We start from the raw sequence: 21,366 nt of genomic DNA on the forward strand, positions 1-21,366 counted from the left end.
TAGACCTCCCGACCCCTAGTTCACCACCAAGTTGGTAAGTTTTTCTACAATGCACCATTTCACATTAAAACCACTCTGAATGAATTAGTTAACTTCTTGTAGATTTAATTATGCTGAAATTTGAAAAATCTGTAATATTCTCCTTTAATGGGCCCAGTGCACTACATAATCACTGATCTTTGTTCTTTATTGAACGTAAATTCATCATAATACCTCTTACAGCATTCTTGAATCAAAGAGGCTGAACAAATAGTAAATGTGCTGTGTGTGTACCGCAGGCCGTGGACACTGAGGCAGGCTGGAGAGGTAGATTCTCTCAGTAGGGACGGCAGGGTATTGCTGCAGACGGCTGAACACGCCATGCTTCTTCTTCTCAGGTCTCTGCAGCTCCTCTCCAAACTTGGGTACCTCTTTAGTGCACTCACCCGGGTTCAGACTCATTGTTTTCTGAAGACAGCGAATATGGTTAACACACTCTTTGAAAAAAGGTTTCTATGCAGTGTCAAGGTTCTAGGATGTATAAATGTAACAATAACAGAACAATTTCTGGTGCTATAATCAACCACTTTTTAAGTAGTTCTTTACAACAGGTTCTCCAGCATGGGGAAGAACCATTTAATGATGCAAAAAACACTTGTTCTGTGAGTTCCTTTGGTTCCATGTAACCACTGACTTTTCAAAAGAGCCCTTGAATAAATCCTTTTTGAGTTTACTAAATCTGGTAATTATCTGGTGAGAGTCTTTGGAAATCACCAAACTAGGCATTGTTGTATCCATTAAAATAATTTTGTGATCTGTTTTATAATTTTAACCGCCTACCCCCCTCCTCCTCCTCCTATTGAAAGGCTTGATGTACTTACAGGGACGGCAAAGTAGCCACAGACAACGGGTTTGTTTCTGCGGCTAGTGAACAGGTCATAGGGGCCTCTCTTACTGACTCTGCGACTCAGGATCAAGTCAGTAAAGCTCTTCAGATTGTAAGTACCTGGACTCAAACCACTGTCCTGCTATACAAACAAAAAGAACATAAATATGCACTCTGCATTTTAATACACAGTAGGTTGACACACATATATATATACATATATATATATATATATATATATATAATTGCATATTTTACAATTGCATACAATCTCTGCTTTTGACACCACGACAGGCGTCATCAATTCCAATCCTAGAGGGCCAGAGTTCAGTACAGTTTGAGGATCACCTGATTCAACTTATCTGCTAATTGCCAGCTATAATCGCCAAACTGTGTTGGACACCAGCACTCTAGGTCTAGAATTAGTGCAGTAAACACTATAATAGCAGTTTTCAGTCCTAGTCCATGCACTGCCCTGCACAGTTTCATGTATTTTCTGCCTCCAACATATCTGATCCATCCCATGAAGAGCTTGATAATTACCTGATGAGCTGGATCAGGTGTTTTGGGGCATGGAATAGATAACTGTGCAGGGCAGGGGGTCCCCAGGACTGGGATTGAAAACCACTTAAACCAACCTCTTACACTACATCCCAGGTTAAATTACATATTTTGTTGATTTCTGTGCTAGTAGTAGATACTACTGCTACTACTGCTACTACTCCAAAAAAAAGTTTTTCTATTATTTCTAGTTCAGTGATATTTTTGGGTTGTCTTGCGCAGCATGATAAAGACCTACTCACATATCTTCAATTATTTTCATGTCAGGGAACTTGAATGGGCTTGTACTTGTTGAGGTTGTTCACAGTGGATTTTGAGGCATGTTTTGGATCATTGTCCTGCTGTAGAAGCCAGCTTCTTTTCAGCTTCAGTTTCTTTCTTCAATATTTTTTTCTGATATTTAGTGGAATCCATTCTTCTACCTATTTGTACAACATTTCTTGTGTTTCGTGTGATCAAATGCTTCTTCTTTTTTCTCCAAACATAGCTTTGGTGATCGTCACCAAATAGTTTTAACTTCATCAGTCCACAGCACCTCTTTTCAAAATGCCTAAGTTATCTATGTGTTTTACACACTTCAGATTTTAAATTTTGCGCTTAGGTTGCAGGTACATTTACTTTGTAATGCCTTTTCCATGCAGGTCATGTTTGTGCAAAAACACTGCACAGCAGAGCAGTGCACCTGCACTCCCATGTCAGCTAAATCTTCACGTTTTTGCTGTTATATACGGGTTTTGATTTGCCTTTCTAGGCAGCATACAAGCAGTTCTGAGAGTGTTCTTGGGTCCAGATCTTGCCTTGAGTTACACAGTTCCCCTTAACTGCCATTTCTTAATGACATTTCAAAAGAAGGAAGCTGTGACATGGAAGCACTTTGATAGCTTTTTAAAGCTTTCCCCTGGTTTGTAGACATCAATTAGCTTCAGATCCTCAGCCGGCTGCTTAGAAGAGCCCATGATTGTTAAGTCTTAACACAAGGTTTGAAGCTCTAAAATTGTCATCAGCTTCTAAAGACATCCTAATGACAATTCCTGAATTGCATGTCCAATCCTAATGAATCAATTAAGGCCTAATGAGTTAATTAAGATCTGAGACTTTACAACAGGAAGGATATCCAAACTTCTGCACAACAATACTGTTTTTTCTACAACCCCAATTCCAATCATTGATAGTGCCTTTTTAGATGTGTATGCTGCCCACGCCATAGGCGCTAATGCAACCCCATACCATCAGAGATGCAGGTTTTCTAAAAAGAATTTCAAATTTTGATTCATCTGACCACAACACTTTTTTCCATTTTGCCTCAGTCCATTTTAAATGAGCTTTGGCCCAGAGAAGACGGTGGTGTTTCTGGATCATGTTAACATATAGCTTGCATTTGTGGATTGCATGGCGAACTGCGTTCACAGACAATGATTTCTGGAACTGTTCCTGAGCCCATGCGTTCCTGTTTTCAATGCAGTGCCATCTGAGGGCCTGAAGATCATGAGCATCCAATATTGACCGTCAGCCTTTTCTGTTGTGTACAGGGATTTCTAAAATGCTCTTTTTATACCCAGTCATGTGAGTGAGTTGCAAATTGCTCCTCCAGCTGTTTTTTATTAGTACCACATTATTTTTCAGCTTTTTGTTGCCCCTGTCCCAAATTTGTAAGATGCGTTGCCGCCATCAAGCTCTAAATGAATTAATATTTTTCATGAAATGGTAAAATGTCTCACTTTCAACATCTGATATGTGTTCTATGTTCTATTGTGAAGAGTCTATGAGATTTGCAAATTCTTATTTTACACAGCATCCCAACTTTTTTGAAATTGGGGTTGTACTTTGTAAGTTAATCAAATATAAAATAACTGTCAACTATAATTTACAGAAAATGTTATTTAAAAAAAAAAAAGTTTTCTGCAGAGGTTTCATTTACATCAACAAAATATGTAATTTGGCTATGGCCCAACATTTTGTATGTACTATAAACTTATCTATCCAGTGCCTGGATTTTTGTTATACTGTACTTTAGCAACTGTACTATAGTTTCCTAATCACTCAGTGAGACAGAACAAAAGAAGTAAATAATAGGTTTACCACAGTGTTTGTAGGGAAGCGCTGCAGGCTGGCGCTGTAGTCCATGGAGGGGCAGGTTCCTACAGACCTCTTCTCCTTCTCCTCCAGTGCTGCTGAAGGGATCCCGCCCTTACCATAAGTTCCTGGACCTGGGGTAGAACTCTGGAACACACATTAAATATTGCATACTTGTGCCCACATACGCATTCATGTGACAAGTCCAGGTAACTAACTAGAACCGAGTCTCCACTCTAGCCATTTTCACATTGAAATGGCTAACCTAAAATAAATAAACTATCCAGAATGACAACTTAAAGCAAGACCAGTTTCTTCAACTTAAATATCAGTTTAAAATTCATCATATCATTTAGAAGACAATTTTTGCTCTCCACTAATCTTCCATCAAAATGTAACGACATTTTGGACAAAATAATATTAACCAATAGCATCATGTTTTACCTCATTATCCCACCCCACCTATCATCAAGCAAAGACACTCAGAGACTAGCTCAGAGACCCCTGTGAGACCATGTGTCACTCAGAAATATAACATATTACAGAAAATGTTTCAAGATTTATGACCCACATCTACTTCAACTGTTCAAGGTCTCACTATGTGGTGTGAAAGGAAAAACAGGCTTTTGAGGCACTCTTGTTCAGATGGCAATCATTTGCCTCCCTCTGCTGGCTCAGTTGTGTACCTGGCAGTCTTGGAAGCGCTCCTCTCTGGTCTCACAAATTCCTCTTAAGCTGCCAGGTTTCTTCTCCAGCTCCTCAATGAAACTAGCTATCCTGTATGTGCCTGGGCCAACCTTTGTTTTCTGAACATGAAATATAAAGCACAAACAGACCACTGATTCAGAATGGCATAGAATCTCAAAATAACAGTTAACAGCACAGGGTTTGTGCTATTTGGTTTAACACATTCTGTATATTATTGGTGTCCAAAGAAAAGCAAGTCTCCAAAACATGGAGAGTCTCCAAAATGTTAAGTTTACAGGAAAGGACAAAAACGTTTTTTACTTTCAATGTAAGTTAATGTAAAGAGATTTTATTCCATGCAATGTTGGAGCATTTCTATAGGTCCCAAAATGTTTACACAATGTAAAAGCTTAAAGTCAACAAAAATGGAGGCTCGTGTTTTTTTTTGGACATTGACGATATGCTAAATATGTCTTAAAAGTATCACAAAATATGCTGTCCTTAACTTGACAAACAAATTCATTAAAGTAAATGTACAGCTCCAAAAAAGTTGGGACGCTGTGCAAAATGTAAATAAAAACAAAATGCAGTGATGTGCAAATCATTTAAACCCTGTATTTAACTGGAAGTAGTAAAAGACAACAAATCAAATGTTGAAACTGAAAAAAAATATTTTTTTTTAAATATATGTCTATTTTGAATTTTCTGCCAAAAACAAGTTGGGATAGGTGCAACAAAAGACTGGTAAAGTTGTGTAATTCTAAAAAAAAACACCTGGTAATTGATTGGCAACAGGTCAGTAACATGACTGGGTATAAAAAGAGCATCTTAGACAGTCTGAGTCTTTCAGAATTAAAGATGAGGAGGGGTTCACCACTCTGTGAAAGACTGCACAATCAAATAGTGCAACAATTCAAGAATAACATTTCTCAACATAAAATAGCAAAGAACTTCTGCTTTTCATCATCTACAGTACATAATATCATTAAAAGATTCAGAGAATCTGGAGAAATCTCTGTAAGCAAGGGACAAGACCAAAAACCAGTATTGGCTAGCTGTGATCTTTGGGCCATCAGGCGGCACTGCATTAAAAACAGGAATGATTCTGTAGAGGAAATCACTGCATGGCCTAAGGAACACTTCTGAAAACCACTGTCTGTGAAAACAGTTCATCACTGCATCCACAAATGCAATTTAATACTCTAAAACACAAAGACAAAACCAAATATAAACAGGATCCAGAAATGCTGCCACCTTCTCTGGGCCCGAGCTCATATCTCAATCCACCATGCATAGTATATTCACTGCGGATCATTGTCAACATGTTTACCACCATTATGTGCAATTATGTCAAGTGCAATATTTCTCCATTTATTTACAGTTTATTTATTTGCTATTTTATTCACTGTGCAATACTCACTACAATACATACATTTCTACATTTCTAAATTTAAATTTAATACTTTGTATATTTTTCTTATAATCTTTGTACATATACATATATATCTTTATACTTTTATTGTTTATTCTATTTAAATATTGTTTGTATATTTCCTGCTACTCTGTCTTCTGTGCTGCTGTAACACCGCAAATTTCCCCGTTGTGGGATTAATAAAGGATTATCTTATCTTATCTTATCTTATTTAAAACGGACTGAGGGGAAGAGGAAAAGTGTCCTGTGGTCCGACGAATCAACGTTTGAAATTCTTTTTGGAAATCATGGACGCTACGTCCTCCGGGCTAAAGACCACTCAGCTTGTTATCAGTGCACAGTTCAAAAGCCAGTATTCCTGATGGTATAGAGGTGTATTAGTGCACATGGCGTGACATGCACATCTGTGAAGGCACCATTAATGCTGAATGCTACATACATGTTTTGGCAATGTATGTATGCCATCCAGACGATGACTTTTTCAGGGAAGGCCTTGCTTATTTCAGCAAGACAATGCTAAACCACATTCTGGCTGTATTACAGCAGTATTGCTCCATATTTAAAAAGTCCGGCCGCTAAACTGGCCTGCCTGCAGTCCAGACCTGCCACCCACTGAAAACATTTGGCTCATTATGAAATGAAAAATACAACAAAGGAGATCCTGAACTGTTGAGCAGCTGAAATCCTATATAAAACAAGAACGGGAAAAGATTTCGCTTTCAAAACTACAGCAGTGTCTCCTCAGTTCCCAAATGCTTACAGAGTGTTGTTAGAAGAAGAGGTGATGAAACACAGTGGTGAACATGCCCTCGTCCCAACTTTTTTGAAATATGTTGTTGGCTTCAAATTCAAAATGGGCATATATTTTTCAAAAACCAATAAAATTTCTCAGTTTCAACATTTGTTGTCTTTGTACTATTTTTAATGAAATACAGGGTTTAAACGGTTTGCACATCATTGCATTTTGTTTTTATTTACATTTTGCACAGCGTCCCAACTTTTTTGGAAATGGGGTTGTACACCACTATCTTCACAGCTGTTGAATTTCTTCTTATAACAACTAGGCAACAAAAATAATTTCCATGTATTGGATCTTAATTCCAAATGTGGCATAACTTGTACATTATTATTTTTTTATAAATAACACTTACAGTTTTTGTACATATGGTAAACAAGTAGAATTATGCTGAATGTGACTCGCTAAAAGTACTCATGTGTGCTGTTGTGCTGCATGGCTGGCACTTGTCCCAGTCGTACACAAATGACCATTGATCTTTCAGGGGACCAAATGATCTTTCACTTACCAGGAACTGTTTGTTCTCCCATGCATCCCGGTACAGCAGGTGAGGCATCTGAGCCAGACGGGCCACCTCTTGTGCCCTCTTCCAGCCTGGACCCTTCGCTCGTTCCTGCACTGCCCGGGCACTGAAGTCGCCAGTGTCTGGATTATATGTGCCAGGCCCGAGGTTCCTCTCCTGATACACACACACACGTACTCAGAGCATGTACCTCTTAGTTAGCGAGAGGTCTTCCCACTGGAAACACTAACTAACTCCTTGAGTTGCACATAATTGGTATAATCTTGTAATTCCATGCACTGTAAAGAAGTGTTATCCCAAAGAAGGGGGAGCGGCATGCAGACAATGAAGAACACCTTAGATCATCTCACGCTTCACCACACAGGAGTGACTCAGGAACACAACTGGTCTGCCGATTAGACTGACTACTCGACACATACTAAACCTTCTAGTGCTAACTAATTAATTAGCTGATTCACTGCTGATGGCAACTCTTTGTAAAGTCCTCACCAGGTCACTTGTCCATCTCTTGCAGTAGGGGATCTGGGTGTATGTTCCCACCCTCTTGCTGGCAGGATGGACTCCTGACACGTCAAACCTGTAATGCAGAAATTTTCCTATGAGAGAAAAAGTGTAATAATAATAATAATATTAATAATAAGCAATTGTCTTAGTCTTACCTGGCTGACTGTGTACCAAAGGGAGCCCCTTTGAACTTCTTTTCTGCCATTTTAGGTTTTGTCCTGCCTGCAGAGATCACACAGGACAGGACCCCCCTGTGTATTTGAGAACGTTGTGTCTATGACAACATGACGTGATAAAGAATTAATACATCATCTCCTAGCAACAAAGAGTTCTGTACCTGCTGCTAGCCTTTAGCTACATTTTCACTGACTGAGCCCCTGATCTCAGGTTTCCACTCCTACAACTCACTCCAGTATTTTCACAGGCAGCTCACACTAGACATTCAAAAAAGATAAGATAAGATAGAACTTTATTCATCTCAGAGGAAATTCTTGCACCAGAGGGCGTTCAGACAAATTAAAACCTAAGAAATAGCATAAAACAATAAAGTAATAAATTCAACACCAGTGCCTAATAGAATAACAATAAAACTAAGATTAATTTAAAATTACATAAGCTAAAACAGAAAAGTAGAAAAGCAATATTCACCTGATATTAAAAGTCATATTATCAATGATATTGAAAGTAATAAATAGTACTTACTGCGCATGATATTGAAAATTAATATTGCAATGATGTTGAAAAAAGTAATATGGCACATGTTATTATTATTATTATGGTGTCCTTCCTACAGAAGGGGATTGATTTGGCTCATTTGGAGATTCATGACTCTCTTCTGATAAACAGAAGCCATGTAAGTCTATTTAGCCATGGTAAAGATCTGTTTTAGGTTTTTTGTAGTTGTAAAATTGACATTAGGATACACAGCTGAAGTCAAATCGAACACGGTTCTGTAATATTATTAAAATTATTTTCACAAGGCTTAAAGTTTTAGCCAGAACTAAATGTGTCTATTGAATTGTTTACTGCTATTGATTTAGGGTACAAACAGTTGGCTACTAGCAAAAACCATTGGAATGATTTTAGCCTTTAGAAGTTGAAGGAGGTGGTTAAAACCGTCAGAAATGATTGGTGTAAAATACCTCTAGACAGAATAATGCATTCATTTTGTGAAATATTTTTGGTCCACCAACATAACATGACATTAAAAGATATGCATTTTCTGACTGTTATTTCTGGTTTTGTTGGTAAAAGGGGATGCTCACCAACTAAAGCAAAATTAAATGCTGTAAAATGTCATTTTCTTACCCTCCAACAGCTGCTCAAACAAAATATCTAACCCCAGACTGTTTATAAGTACTTGTCCTGTCCTCCTGTTCTAACTAGGTTTATTAAAAGCTATTTAACATGCAGGTTTCCACCTCACTGCTTTACTGCTGTGTCTCTCAGAGCCCGGAACTCCGTCTTTCAGGCTCTGACCCGCCCATCGGCCTGAAGCAGCCCGGGCTGGTTGGAGCTGTGATTTTGGGCTGTAAGAGGAGCTACAGGAGCTGGAAGCAGCTACGGTGGACTGTCAGGTAGGTTCTTTCACAAAGTACGAAAAACTGTTGTATTAGTAGATGAATGCGATGTGGTAACATATGCCTTTAAGGAACAACGTCACTGTGATGTAGCTAAGAGTGCTTTTAAAACATTGTTGACGTGCCCAGCTCGCAAAGTTTCAACCTGACAGGAAGGTTTTTAGCTTGTCAGCTAACACGAGCTAACCAAGAACACTAACCCGGGTAAGTCCTCTGGCTATATTTAGTAAAATGTACGGCATGTTATCTGTCACTCTGTTCGCTATCTGTATAAATCACCACTTTACTGTGTACTTGGGTAACTTATATAGTTATAACGTTACGTTACCTTCGTTTCATTATGCGCTGAGTTTTCGGTTCTTTGAAAGGGTTAAGTGGGCTAGCTGGCTAACACACTTTTAGACAAGCAAATAACCTAACCTACCTCAGTTAATGTTTAGCTAGGCGGGTAGCTAGCATGTTTTCTTGCAAGATAACTAAGCTACAGGATTTGTTTAGCCAACTATAAATACGTTAATGTTAACGTACATTTTAAATCTCTGAGTCAAGAAGTAGCTTTTCATTAGGCAGCTCGGACTGGAGTGTAACGTCTTCGTAATGCTAACTAACGTTGCTTTTCTCTTCCTTAACCGCCTTTCCTCACTGATCTGCAGTATTAAACAACGAATTAACTGTGTTTTGTGTTACATACGAGCCAAATGTGACTTCTGAGTGGTTTGTTCTGCTGCAGTAATCTTCTCCTACCTACTATAGCTAGGTTAGCTGTGTCACTACTGGGTGAAAGGTGACTTCATCCACCTTGTCAATGCGCTTCAGGGTGTGTTGTTGTGTGATTTGTCACTGTGCAGGTTAAACATGCGACTACATCTGCTGCTGCACTGGCTAATAGCGGCTGTATGTTTCATCCGATCTGTTTGCAGGATTGGCGTGGTGTCTGTTAAGCCAACCCTGATCCTGGAGATCCACCTTTCTGCAGAGTCTAGTTCCAACCACAACCTACCACACCTGCTCCAGCTCATCAACTTCTTCAAACGTCCTTGATCGGCTGGAGCAAATACATTGCAGGTTAGAACTAAACTCTGCAGAAAAGTAGATCTTCAGGAGGCAGGTTGTGGACCATGGCTCTGTTACTACATATGTTATTGTGATTAATCATGTTCCAATATCGGTAGGCAGGATACACCCTGTACAGGTCGCCAGTCCATTGCAGGGCAGACAGACAGACATATACATCCACACACACCTAGGGGCAATTTGGCATGTCCAGTTGGCCTGACTGCATGTCTTTGGACTGTGGGAGGAAACCTATGCAGATACAGGGAGAACTTCTAAACTCCACACAGAAAGTACCCTGGTAGCCCGGTCGGGAGTCATACCCAGGCCCTTCTTGCTACGAGGCGACAGCGCTCTCCACTGCGCCACCGTGCCACGCCAACTGCATGCAAAAAAGACATATTATTGAGAGCCTTTAAATAACAATAACGCTGTATGCTAACCGTATATAGGGCATAGTAATAAGTAGCTTTAAGTAGATTAAATGTCAGTACATTATACTATTATTTTTAGTGATGCACCAATATGGGAATTGAGAGCCGATGCTGATATTTTTCATTCACATATCTGCCAATCCCCATAAATAAACTACATTTATAAAATGTAGAATTTGGAACTACATTTACCTATATTACCATTACGGAGAAAAGGTATAGCATTTATTTCTATGGGGCCACAAATGCATTAATCATTCTGCTGTTTCAGAGTACAACACATACTTCATCAGATATTGGTTAAATCTAAACATCTGGCTGATGTCAGTTTTTTTTTTTTCAAGAACTCATCTGGTGATACCTTTATGATTTCAATGTTATTGTATATCCCTAATTATCTTAACAATGAATTTTTATTGTTTGACTTTTTTTTTCTCCTGTTCTTTTTTTTATTGTTCCAATTTGTTCACACGACTCTGAAGAACAGTATATTGTGCTTGAAGTGTCATGATTTTATAATTTTGAAGTTTTGCCCACCTTCACTTTCTGTCACACCTCTGAAGTGACTTCAGGTCAGGAAAGAAACTGGCGTCAGAGGACAGTGCTAAGGAGATTGGATGGTCTGGCCTGAACATGTCCACAGACAGAGAGCCATGTGTCACTGCTAAACTCCTTCACCTCATCTTCCTCTCCACCTTTTGGGGCATGCAGATATGGGTCACCTTCATCTCTGGTTAGAGCCTTATTCCATGTTCAATGTGTTCCAATAACTCTGAGATACAAGGTGAATTTTTGTCATGTAAACCAGCTTTGGTATGATGTGAACGCCATATTTTCTGCAAATGTCAATACGTTACTTTTTTTCAGTAAACAGTAACAGCATAACAGTGAGGTCTTAAATCAGATTTTTTTTTTTAGGCTTTGTGATGGACAACCATCTAAACAGGCACACATACGGCTTTATTCAGAGTCGACTGTTCCCCTTCTACCTTCACATTGGCTCAGCCTGTGCCTTCTTCAACCTTACCATTTTTGCCATGTACCATCCCAGTGACCTGCTGAATGACAAAGAGGCCTTTCAGGTATGCAAGACAGAGGTTCTTCTATGAGACTAATAGCTCTTAATTGTGTATAAGACTATAGGCAGTGTGAAGTATGATATACTCAATAAGGAGTATGATATAATTGTAGGCAATCTCACCATACTTAAATGAAATGTAATCTTCATAGTACAATAGATAATGTGAAATATCCCAATGTGACAGGCAATATACATTTTATTATCTCATTACAGTCACATTAATTGTATGAGTGTAGTGTCAACCTGTTTGTCCCAGAATGATCTTTGAGCTAAATTTCATCTGCCTTGCTTAGATGTGCAGTGCATTGGTGCATTGATATATAGAAAGTGTGTAATGACAACCTAATAAAGTTATCAGAATATCTGACAGTTGATTGTTAATTATGTAATTTTAACATTGATGAAGCATAAATTAGAGAGTTGTAGGCAGTGCTTAGTCTTGCAGGGATATGCATTAAATTCAATAAAGTGCATACTGTAATTAAGATAACTGCTAATACAATGATATGCAAATGTTCAGACAACCTTGATGAAATATTTTGTTCATTTTCTAAATGAAAATAAGGAACAAATCCTCTACAGGAAACAAACTGAAATTATTTTAGAGCACAATTTCTATTTCTTTGCTGAATTAAACATTGAAAAAAAAATGTTAAATGTGCTATAACCAGGCCACATTTTATGTTTAATTTTCCCAATATGTTAAATTCAACAAATAAGCAGTAATTGTCCATTGGATTATGCAGAAGTGTATGGTGCGTATTTTCACTTAGAAAATCAACAAAACATGCAATTTAACCAAGGACACTCAAACTTTTGCACACTGTTGTGCATGTGCTGTATACTGCAGCTACCTTCTGTACTTCTGGAACTGTACCATGAAGTAGCTTTTAATTAGATATCATCTCAGTGGACAGAATTGTCCAAAGTATTAAGATTGTGCCTATTTATTATTTGAAAACAAAACTGTCTTATCCAAATAAGTTTGCTGATTGATAAATAGTGCAGTAGTTCTTCATGGTTTAATGTTTGTAACTCTTTCTATCCCTCCTCCTGTGTTCTCCCTTATCGCTGTGCAGATCTTCATTTTCTTTGTATGTGTGACTGTGGCAGCGGTAAATGCCCAGTGGTTTGGCCAGCTGACTTCTGAGATCATGGCAGACATGCACATGATTGAGCAGGCCTGTGGGCTGGGCCAGGACATCGGGCTGTCATCCAACCGGGAGGCCTACTCTAAACTGTGTGACACAGACCCCAAGTACAAGCGACTGAGCAAACGGCTATGGCTTTACCACATGCTGTCGTCCCTCTGTAACCTGTGCTGTATTGTGTGTAATGGCTACAGCCTTTATTACCTGGCAGAGAACCTCAGTACACTGTGATATCTCGATAGCTGACCCCTTGCCAGGGTTACATGCCCAATGCAATGCAACACAACACAAAGCCGTCAATGTATACAAACTTTTTGAGCAAAAATATGCTCAGGTACTGTCTGTTAACCCTGTCTGCTCTAATCTCTTACTGCTAGTTCTTTGTTTTTGTGCTATTTGTGTGGCATCATAATATTTAGTGTATCTTTAATATATGTAGATAAAATAGACACTTAGGCTGGCTTTACAGCGTGAAACTTTTAACAAACTGTACCTGCTTGAAACTTACATGAAACTAAAATGCACTTGAGTTGCGTAATGTAAATCATCCTGCAACTCACTTGAAGCTCAGCCTCAGCAGTTCCAACCGTCTCAGTTTCGTGAAGCAAGTTTCAGAAAACAGCAGCATGTGATCACATCAGACGACATGATTTCAAATGATTTTCACTGGATCAACAGACAGGAAAATAAATCAGAAGATGGTTTATTGTATGGTTGAAAGAGATACTCTTGACTGACTTTAAGCAAGATTAGTAGTTTTTCATTCTGTCAGTTTTGCGAGTCATGACAACAACTGTGAGTTTCTTGAAGCTAATGTTTTCTAACTAGCTGTGTTAACTAGCCAGCTAACAGTAACAGTTGTTTAAGGTGCTGCTTTCACCAGCATTTATTCCTCTTAGTTATCTGCTATTGTCATGATTTATATAGCTAGATAATTTTCTCCTCTCTTGATTTCCCCCTAATTTTACAGAGCTCTGATTCATTTGGGGTCTAAAGGATGAACATTTTTACAGAACAGAAAAACAGAAAAAGTTGCAGCCCTTGGTGAGTTTCTTGTGCTTCTAGAACAGAACAAGTGAGACATCAAGTAGGCTATAACTGTAATGGCTATTTAGACATTAATTAAGGCTTAAATTACACTCAAAACAACAAATACATAGCAAAGAACCCCAGATAGATAGGTAAATATAAATATATACAGGGAAAACATCAGTGACAGCCAACAATATATATGAAGATGATACTGATACTGAAATGCTGCAAATAGTGCAAAGGATGTGGTGTATCAATAAAACATACAAGCTGCTAGTTTGGATAACTAGTGGAGAATTGAAATGTGTTGTGTGCAGAAATTATGCTGCAGGTAGCTCTCAACATGCAGTTAGTTGCATATAAGCTTCACCATGTAAAGCCAGCCTTGTTAAGAGATGAACTGCCCTGTTTGTGGAAAATTAGTCATCAGAAGAAAAAAACTACATCACAGGGTTTATTACAACTAAAGATATGACAAATATTACGATATAATGATAAAAGTAGTAGATCATTCTAAGCATTTTTTGTATAATGGATTGATCATGTGTTAATTTTACTTTCTGAAACCGCAAAATGAAATGAAGTCCAGTATGTTAGTCAGCCCCTCGTAGTTCAGACACTAATGTCTAATGTCCATTTTTGTATATTCTGTTGGTAATAACACACAGTCGCTAGGTGCTATAAATTTCCATGTGAATTCAGATGAAGTTTAGAAGTTGCCTATGACCAGTTTATGCATCAGTTAATATATGGCTTTGGTTCAAAGCCATAAAGCAGCTATTCCCTGGAGCTGGTATCTCAGGGTTGAGGACAGTACTGAATTGTGCTGCCTTATTCTGCTAACCTCCATCTGAGTGCCTTCCTCACAAAGTGAATCTCTCACTTTCTCACTGAAGTGGAGAGCATGCCCTTTTGAGCTGAGATTTGTTGGCTTTTGTGCATAAGTGCCTCATTCACAACAGGATTTTTTGGTTGTGACAGATTGTTAAGTGCCTTTTCCCAGCTTTGTATCTTTGTTTCCTCTGAATCTGGTTGTACAGGTTCTTCAAGCTGTGCTAACTGCCAGTAGCTGTTCTTTGCACACCCACACCAGCAATGCAACACAGGGTGACAGTACATTTGTGGCTTTGGCTGTATTTTTTTGAAGTTGAGTTAGTTAGTTAGCTAGCTAGAACACTGATTGGCATAGTACAGCCATTGAATTGTTGTTGGTGTTAATTTTGCTTAAGATATGTAACTGTAGTTCTGTGTAGTGAAATGATGCACCGTGCAGCCATGAGTAATGTTACGCTGTTTAAGACTGTATAGTATAATGCAGAAAAAGTTCCTTCGCAATGATGCTGGTGAGGCTTTGAGTGTGTCCCGATTTAGGGTCATCAACATTGTCAAGGCAAAAATGAGCTGGCAGCTATTGAAAGATGTTTCCATGTTGGTAACTTAAATGCCTGATATGGATAGAAGTGAATGAATCAGATGTTATTTAAGCCCTTTTAACACTTGTGAACACACTATTCATATCCAGTATGAATTCTGCTCAGTAGAATGAGGCATAGTATTGGTGATGTTGGTATAGAGGTTTTTTTATGGTGTTGGAAAGTTAAATCATTGTGTTAAGCGGTGAACAGAGATTAAATCATTACCTTTTGCAGTTTCTGATATTAAGTGTTGCACCCACATCACACTGTTCATTCAAAAATGGAGGATGTCATTCTGACATCTGGTCAGCTATTTATTCATAATTATGGTGCCTGTAATATTGACGCAAGAAGTTACTTTGTCCCTGTCTTTTTCTAATTGAAATAAAAATAAAAAGGCTGGTACTAAATGATTATGTTCTTTATGTGCTTTGTTCTGTATGTGTTTAGGTCACATATATAAAATTTTCAATTACTTAATGAGAAGCAGGGTCACTCTTAGACTTCAGAACAGTTTCAGTTGTTTTTTAAATACTGTTGTTTCCTGAGTTGTTTTTAGAGGGATTCACACTAATACTGGAGAAAGTACAGTTTCTGCTAGGCAGCTGGCAACAGCACTGTGGCAGGTGCAGTTGTGGCTGTCACAACCTGCCTCTGAAACTAACCCACCATCTGTACACTCAGCTAGACTGAGGGTCCTTTAAAGAACAAAAACACAATCGGATAGAAATGACTGGAATTATGAAGTAGATGTATAATAATAATAATATGAAAATGAATCCACTTAAAGAATGTTCGTACAAATAGTTTCATGCATGACTCTTTCATATAGTTTCCACAACTACTGGTGTTCATGAAGAAGCATATGCAGGAAGACTTGGGCACTGTGCAATGCATTTTTATACCTGGAAATGTGTGTGTAAGCAATAACTTAACAGTTGTCATTAATTTTCAAATCTTACAAACCTTCTTTGGAAAAGAGGATACAGCCTTTAATTTGCTCCAGTCATCTGAATAAATGCTTTGTACAATGAGTGCAAGAAACTTCATTACATTTCATTAAAGGCTTTCATTCCATATATTCATATTACCCACAGAGGCAGTTTAGATAACACACACTAAAAATGGGAACACTGGTCATTATGTGCAAAAGTAATCAAAGTTCTGGGAGTTCATATTGTGTATACTTAAAGGTCACAACTAGTGCACTACTCCTAGATGTTAAGGAATACATATTTAGCAGTAATGCAGATTAAACAAATATAATGCACCCTTACTTTAGCATCAGCTATTTCTTATGTTGAGATGGAGGACAACGGCAGTCTTGGAGGACGCCCCAGTGACAATCTAGGAATAGAATTCATCCAGCAGAATCTCAAAGGTGAATCAGGATTAGGGTTCTGAAGCAGGCTTAGATGTGGACCCAAAGCCAAATAGGGACTCAGATTCAGCAGAAGGTTTAAATGCAGATCCAGAGCTGAATAGGGCCTGGGGTTCAGCAGCAGGTTTAGACAGGGACAAAGAGCCAAAAGGGGACTCAGATTGGGCAGCAGGTTTAAACACAGATCCAGAGCCAAATAGGGCCTGGGGTCCAACAGCAGGTTTAGACAGGGACAAAGAGCCAAATGGGGACTGAGATTCGGCATCAGATTTAGACGCAGATCCAGAGCTGAATGGGACCTAGTGTTCAGCAGCTGGTTTAGACAGGGACAAAGAGCCAAATGGGGACTCAGATTGGGCAGCAGGTTTAAACACAGATCCAGAGCCAAATAGGGCCTGGGGTCCAACAGCAGGTTTAGACAGGGACAAAGAGCCAAATGGGGACTGAGATTCAGCAGCAGGTTTAAACACGGATCCAGAGCTGAATAAGGCCTGGGGTCCAACAGCAGGTTTAGACAGAGACAAAGAGCCGAATGGGGACTGACTTTCGACATCAGATTTAGATGCAGATCCAAAGCTGAATGGGACCTGATGTTCAGCAGCTGGTTTAGACAGGGACAAAGAGCCAAATGGGGACTCAGATTGGGCAGCAGGTTTAAACACAGATCCAGAGCCAAATAGGGCCTGGGGTCCAACAGCAGGTTTAGACAGGGACAAAGAGCCAAATGGGGACTGAGATTCAGCAGCAGGTTTAAACACGGATCCAGAGCTGAATAAGGCCTGGGGTCCAACAGCAGGTTTAGACAGGGACAAAGAGCCAAATGGGGACTCAGATTGGGCAGCAGGTTTAAACACAGATCCAGAGCCAAATAGGGCCTGGGGTCCAACAGCAGGTTTAGACAGGGACAAAGAGCCAAATGGGGACTGAGATTTGGCATCAGATTTAAACACAGATCCAGAGCCGAATAGGGCCTGGGGTCCAACAGCAGGTTTAGCATCAGATTTAGACGTAGATCCAAAGCTGAATGGGACCTGGTGTTCAGCAGCAGGTTTAGACAGGACCAAAGAGCCAAAAGGGGACTGAGATTTGGCAGCAGGCTTAGACATGGACGCAGAGCCAAATGGGAACTGGAGTTTAGCAGCAGGTTTAGACATGGAGCCAGAGTTAAACTTGGGCTCAGGTAAACTGCTTTGCTCAGGTTGTTGGTCAGAGGGGGGGCACCGAGATGCTATTTCCTGACCTTTCAATTGAGAGGATGAATCAGGATGCTGCTTGATACTGTTAACTTGCTCTTTGAGTTTGTAGACAGATATTTTAATATCTTCACATGATTGTAGCATATTAATCTTAATTCTGGAAAAGTCTTCAGTGAGGTTGAGACCTTGGTAAGACTGGAAAATCTACAGTGGGAAAGAGAGAAATGTACAATATAAATTCAAGAGGAAAAACAGCACAGTAATTGAACTGCTTCTGGGTAACCAAACAGCCACGCATGTTACCTGTAAATAACGGAAGTCGTCTTCGGTCTGTGATAGTTGCTGTAGCTCATCATCTTTCCTCTTGAGATCAACAATCTCCTGCTTGACTTGCTTCAGGTGCTTTTCAGCTCGACTTAATTCAGCTTTCTCCTGAGCTCTGATCACCTCTGTCATCTCAGAACACTTTCTCTCGATGGACTGAATTAGCTCACGAAACATTCTCTCAGTATCTCCCACTGCTGTCTGTGCAGAATGCTAATGACAAAGGGGTAAAATGAGGACTGTTTAGCTTTTACCAAAACTTTAATAAACATTCTCACAAAGGTCTTGCAGTCACCTTAAGAGACGCTACAGATTCTGTCAGCTCCTGGTGTTCATCCTCTTTCTCCTGGATTCTCTTTTTGTAGCCATTCTGGGTCACCGTCAACTGTCTCTGTGAATAAAAGAGATGACCACCATATGAAATATTTGCACTGAATTTAGAATAACTGAACACTTCTTTCTTCAGTTCTCTTAAAAATCATAGTAGATATCAGAAATCATAATTGGAACCATCAGAGAAATTTTGTGTAAATAAAATAGCCTGATGTAGTGTTGAAGTTTCAAAACAGCCCATTTGGAATCAACTGTATTTTTTATGTCATGAAAACCAACACATACACTATATGGCCAAAAGTACATGGACACCCCTCCAAATTATTAAATTCAGGTGTTTCAACCACACTCGTTGCTAACAGGTGTGTAAAATCAAGCACGTAGCCATGCATTTTCAATATACGAACATTGGCAGTAGTATGGAAAACACTCCAAATGGAAAAGCTCAGTTACTTTAAATGTGACATTGTCAGCTTGTGAAATTTCCATCCTGCTAGATCTGCCCTGGTAAACTATAAGTGTTATTACTGTGAAATGGAAGCATCTATGGGCAACAACAGCTCAGTCATGAAGTGGTAGACCACGCAAACTCACAGAGCGGGGCTGCCGAATGCTGTAGCCTATAGTGTGTCACTACAGACTTCCAGACTGACACTGGAAGCAACATCAGCACAAGATCAATGTACAGGAGCTTCATGAAATAGGCTGGGTTTCCATGGCCCAGCAGCTGCACACAGGCCTAACATCACTATGCGCAATGCCAGGTGTCACCTGGAGTGGTGTACTATGGTCCATATTAATACCCATGGTTTTGAAACAGGATGTCCAACATACATAGGTGTCCACATACTTTTTAGTATATAATCACACTGCAGCACTTTTGCTCTGCCCATTTACTCTGTTATATGGAGTGTTTTGCTGAAACAAAAACAGCCTGTTTAATTCCAAAGGATATAGGGTCTGAAAGTAGTTATGTAAAAATGAATTGTTTTTGGTACATAAAGCCTCAAAAAACATGCCATAAATGGACCTCAGGAGAAAAAATAAAATACAAAAATAAAAAATGCAGGCCATGGGGCCCTTAAGGATTATTTTTGGTGTACCAAAACTTAAACTGAAATAAACCTGTCCTGAAAAGAAGCTAATGAAGAGTTCAGACATTTTTAAAAGGTATAACTCATGGTTATGAAGGTCTAAAAGGACTTTTACCCATATCAGCTAGCATATAAACACATGTAGGTACGTGTCATTTGAGGCACTTGCCTGTTTCTCTGCTCTCTCATCTACAATGGAAACTACTTCATGGCCACAGTGTTCGTCCAACACGCACAGACAGCAAACACATTTCTGATCTGTACGGCAGAAAACGTCCAGAAGCTTTCCGTGCTGTGGGCAGATTTTCTCATGTAGGTGTGCAGAGGGTTCAATTACTGTGTGCATCTTCAGAGGAGCATATTCATTATGAGGTTTAAAGTGAGCTTCACAGTAGGAAACCAGGCACACCACACAGGACTTTACAGCTTTATGTTTTCTTCCAGGGCAGATGTCACACTCCACATCTCCAGGTGTAGCATAACCTTGAGCAGTAGGTTGTGGCCCAGCCTGTCTCAGTTTCTCCACCAATTCAGCTAGCATGTGGTTCCTACGTAGAGCAGGCCTTGGATAGAAAGTTTCTCTGCACTGGGGACAGCTGGAGGTTCCTATTTGCTGATCCCAGCAACCATTAATACAGTCAATACAAAAACTGTGTCCACAGGATAAAGTGGCTGGAGCCTTGAGTAATTCCAAGCAGACAGAACAGCAGAATTCATCCTGTCCCACTAAAATACTTGCCTCAGCCATTTTTGTAAGCCAAACAAGTAGAGCTACACACAGAACAACAGCTGTAGAAGTGCAGAATTCAGTTTCATTTCTTCAGTAATGCAAACAGCCAACCTATTGACTCAGCCCACTTCCTGATTAAAGGAGAACTGGCTTCAGAGCATAAAGGTACAACCATTCTGCTCAGAAATGGGATTAAAAAGGAAACCTTTCACAGGCTTGTGCTTGAGACCAGCTGATTGTCCCTCTAGGAGGCCAAAGATGCATGCAAAATTTTATAGATACATATATTTCCAAAAGTTTGTAGACATGTGTTCACCCAATGTCTCTTCTGAAATCAAGAGTATTAATAGGGAGATTGTCCCCCTTTGCTGCAGTAACAGCCTCTACCCTTCTGGGAAGGCTTTACACTACATGTTGGAACATTGCTGTGAGGATTTGATTACATTTAGCCATGAGTTAGGGAGGTATGCTGGATGATCAGTTCTGGATCAAAAACACCACACCAGTTCATCCCAAAGGTATTAGATGGTGCTTTACCACTCCAGCTTTACTGCTGCACAGCCCAATGCTGGGGGCTTTATACCTCTCTAGCCCACACTTGGCACCGGGTGTGGTAACCTTATGCTCGTGTGCAGCTTTTCTACAAAGATTATACAACATTTGTGCACATGCACACCTGTGTTCAATTCACTAATACTTTAGACATAATACTTTATGCTATTTTCTTTAAAGTGGGGATTTTGACATGTCCATGGTGCTGCATGGTTAAGTTGAATGACTGTTTGTTTATTTAGTTATTTATTTTCATTTTAAAATTTTCTTCAAGTTTTACATTTATTTCACTTCAAATTTCTTACATTGTCTTCATACTCAGCTGAGGTCAAACCTAAGATGTCCACCCTGCCGATGTCAAATGTTAATTAAAATAATTTTAGAATATCAAAATATATCTTTGAAACAAAACAAGGTCATCTTGGACATTTCAATGTACCTGCAACTGCAGGTCAACCAGGCATTCATCAAATGCTATCTTTAGCTAACAATATCCACCCTGTGTGGATCACTGTCATCACTTACTCACCCAAAGCCACTCTCCACTCTCAAATATAAGCTTAGGTATT

General features: G+C 39.3%; 3 protein-coding genes across 11 annotated transcripts in view; 1 reads left to right on the forward strand and 2 right to left on the reverse strand.

Moving 5' to 3' along the window:
• Positions 1-9,935, reverse strand: part of LOC118815466 (lymphocyte expansion molecule-like) — a 13,519-nt gene extending 3,584 nt beyond the window's left edge. The window contains exons 1-8 of one of the 6 annotated variants that reach the window (XM_036581598.1): positions 9,713-9,935; positions 7,597-7,715; positions 7,427-7,514; positions 6,923-7,093; positions 4,186-4,305; positions 3,506-3,646; positions 861-1,007; positions 274-447 (exon numbers count right to left, since the gene is read on the reverse strand). In XM_036581598.1, the coding sequence (XP_036437491.1) occupies positions 274-447; positions 861-1,007; positions 3,506-3,646; positions 4,186-4,305; positions 6,923-7,093; positions 7,427-7,514; positions 7,597-7,646 (891 nt within the window). In that variant the 5' untranslated portion in view covers positions 7,647-7,715; positions 9,713-9,935. Of the gene's footprint in view, positions 1-273; positions 448-860; positions 1,008-3,505; positions 3,647-4,185; positions 4,306-6,922; positions 7,094-7,426; positions 7,515-7,596; positions 7,876-8,749; positions 8,919-9,349; positions 9,401-9,712 lie in introns of those variants that run through there. The other 5 variants (XM_036581596.1, XM_036581597.1, XM_036581599.1 and 2 more) reach the window with 5 other exon arrangements.
• On the forward strand, positions 8,868-13,893 carry si:ch211-121a2.4 (transmembrane protein 205). Of its 4 annotated transcripts, none has more exons than XM_036581602.1 (5): positions 8,928-9,018; positions 9,942-10,086; positions 11,072-11,241; positions 11,427-11,590; positions 12,669-13,893. In XM_036581602.1, exons 3-5 carry the CDS (start codon positions 11,142-11,144, stop codon positions 12,969-12,971), a joined length of 567 nt encoding a protein of 188 aa, XP_036437495.1. In that variant the 5' UTR covers positions 8,928-9,018; positions 9,942-10,086; positions 11,072-11,141; the 3' UTR covers positions 12,972-13,893. The 4 variants fall into 4 exon arrangements, with proteins under 4 accessions (XP_036437494.1, XP_036437495.1, XP_036437497.1 ...); XM_036581604.1 differs by lacking the exon at positions 8,928-9,018 and adding an exon at positions 9,038-9,225; XM_036581601.1 differs by lacking the exon at positions 9,942-10,086 and having other exon boundaries at positions 8,868-9,018.
• Positions 13,894-16,081: 2,188 nt separating this feature from the next.
• LOC118815464 (E3 ubiquitin-protein ligase TRIM47-like) lies at positions 16,082-20,362 on the reverse strand. Its single transcript, XM_036581592.1, has 4 exons — positions 19,685-20,362; positions 18,384-18,479; positions 18,068-18,301; positions 16,082-17,968 (listed from the first exon to the last, which is right to left on the reverse strand). Exons 1-4 carry the CDS (start codon positions 20,261-20,263, stop codon positions 16,868-16,870), a joined length of 2,010 nt encoding a protein of 669 aa, XP_036437485.1. The 5' UTR covers positions 20,264-20,362; the 3' UTR covers positions 16,082-16,867.
• Positions 20,363-21,366: the final 1,004 nt, after the last annotated feature.

Source organism: Colossoma macropomum, unplaced genomic scaffold, assembly GCF_904425465.1.
Source record: "Colossoma macropomum unplaced genomic scaffold, Colossoma_macropomum, whole genome shotgun sequence".
Classification (NCBI taxonomy): domain Eukaryota; kingdom Metazoa; phylum Chordata; class Actinopteri; order Characiformes; family Serrasalmidae; genus Colossoma; species Colossoma macropomum.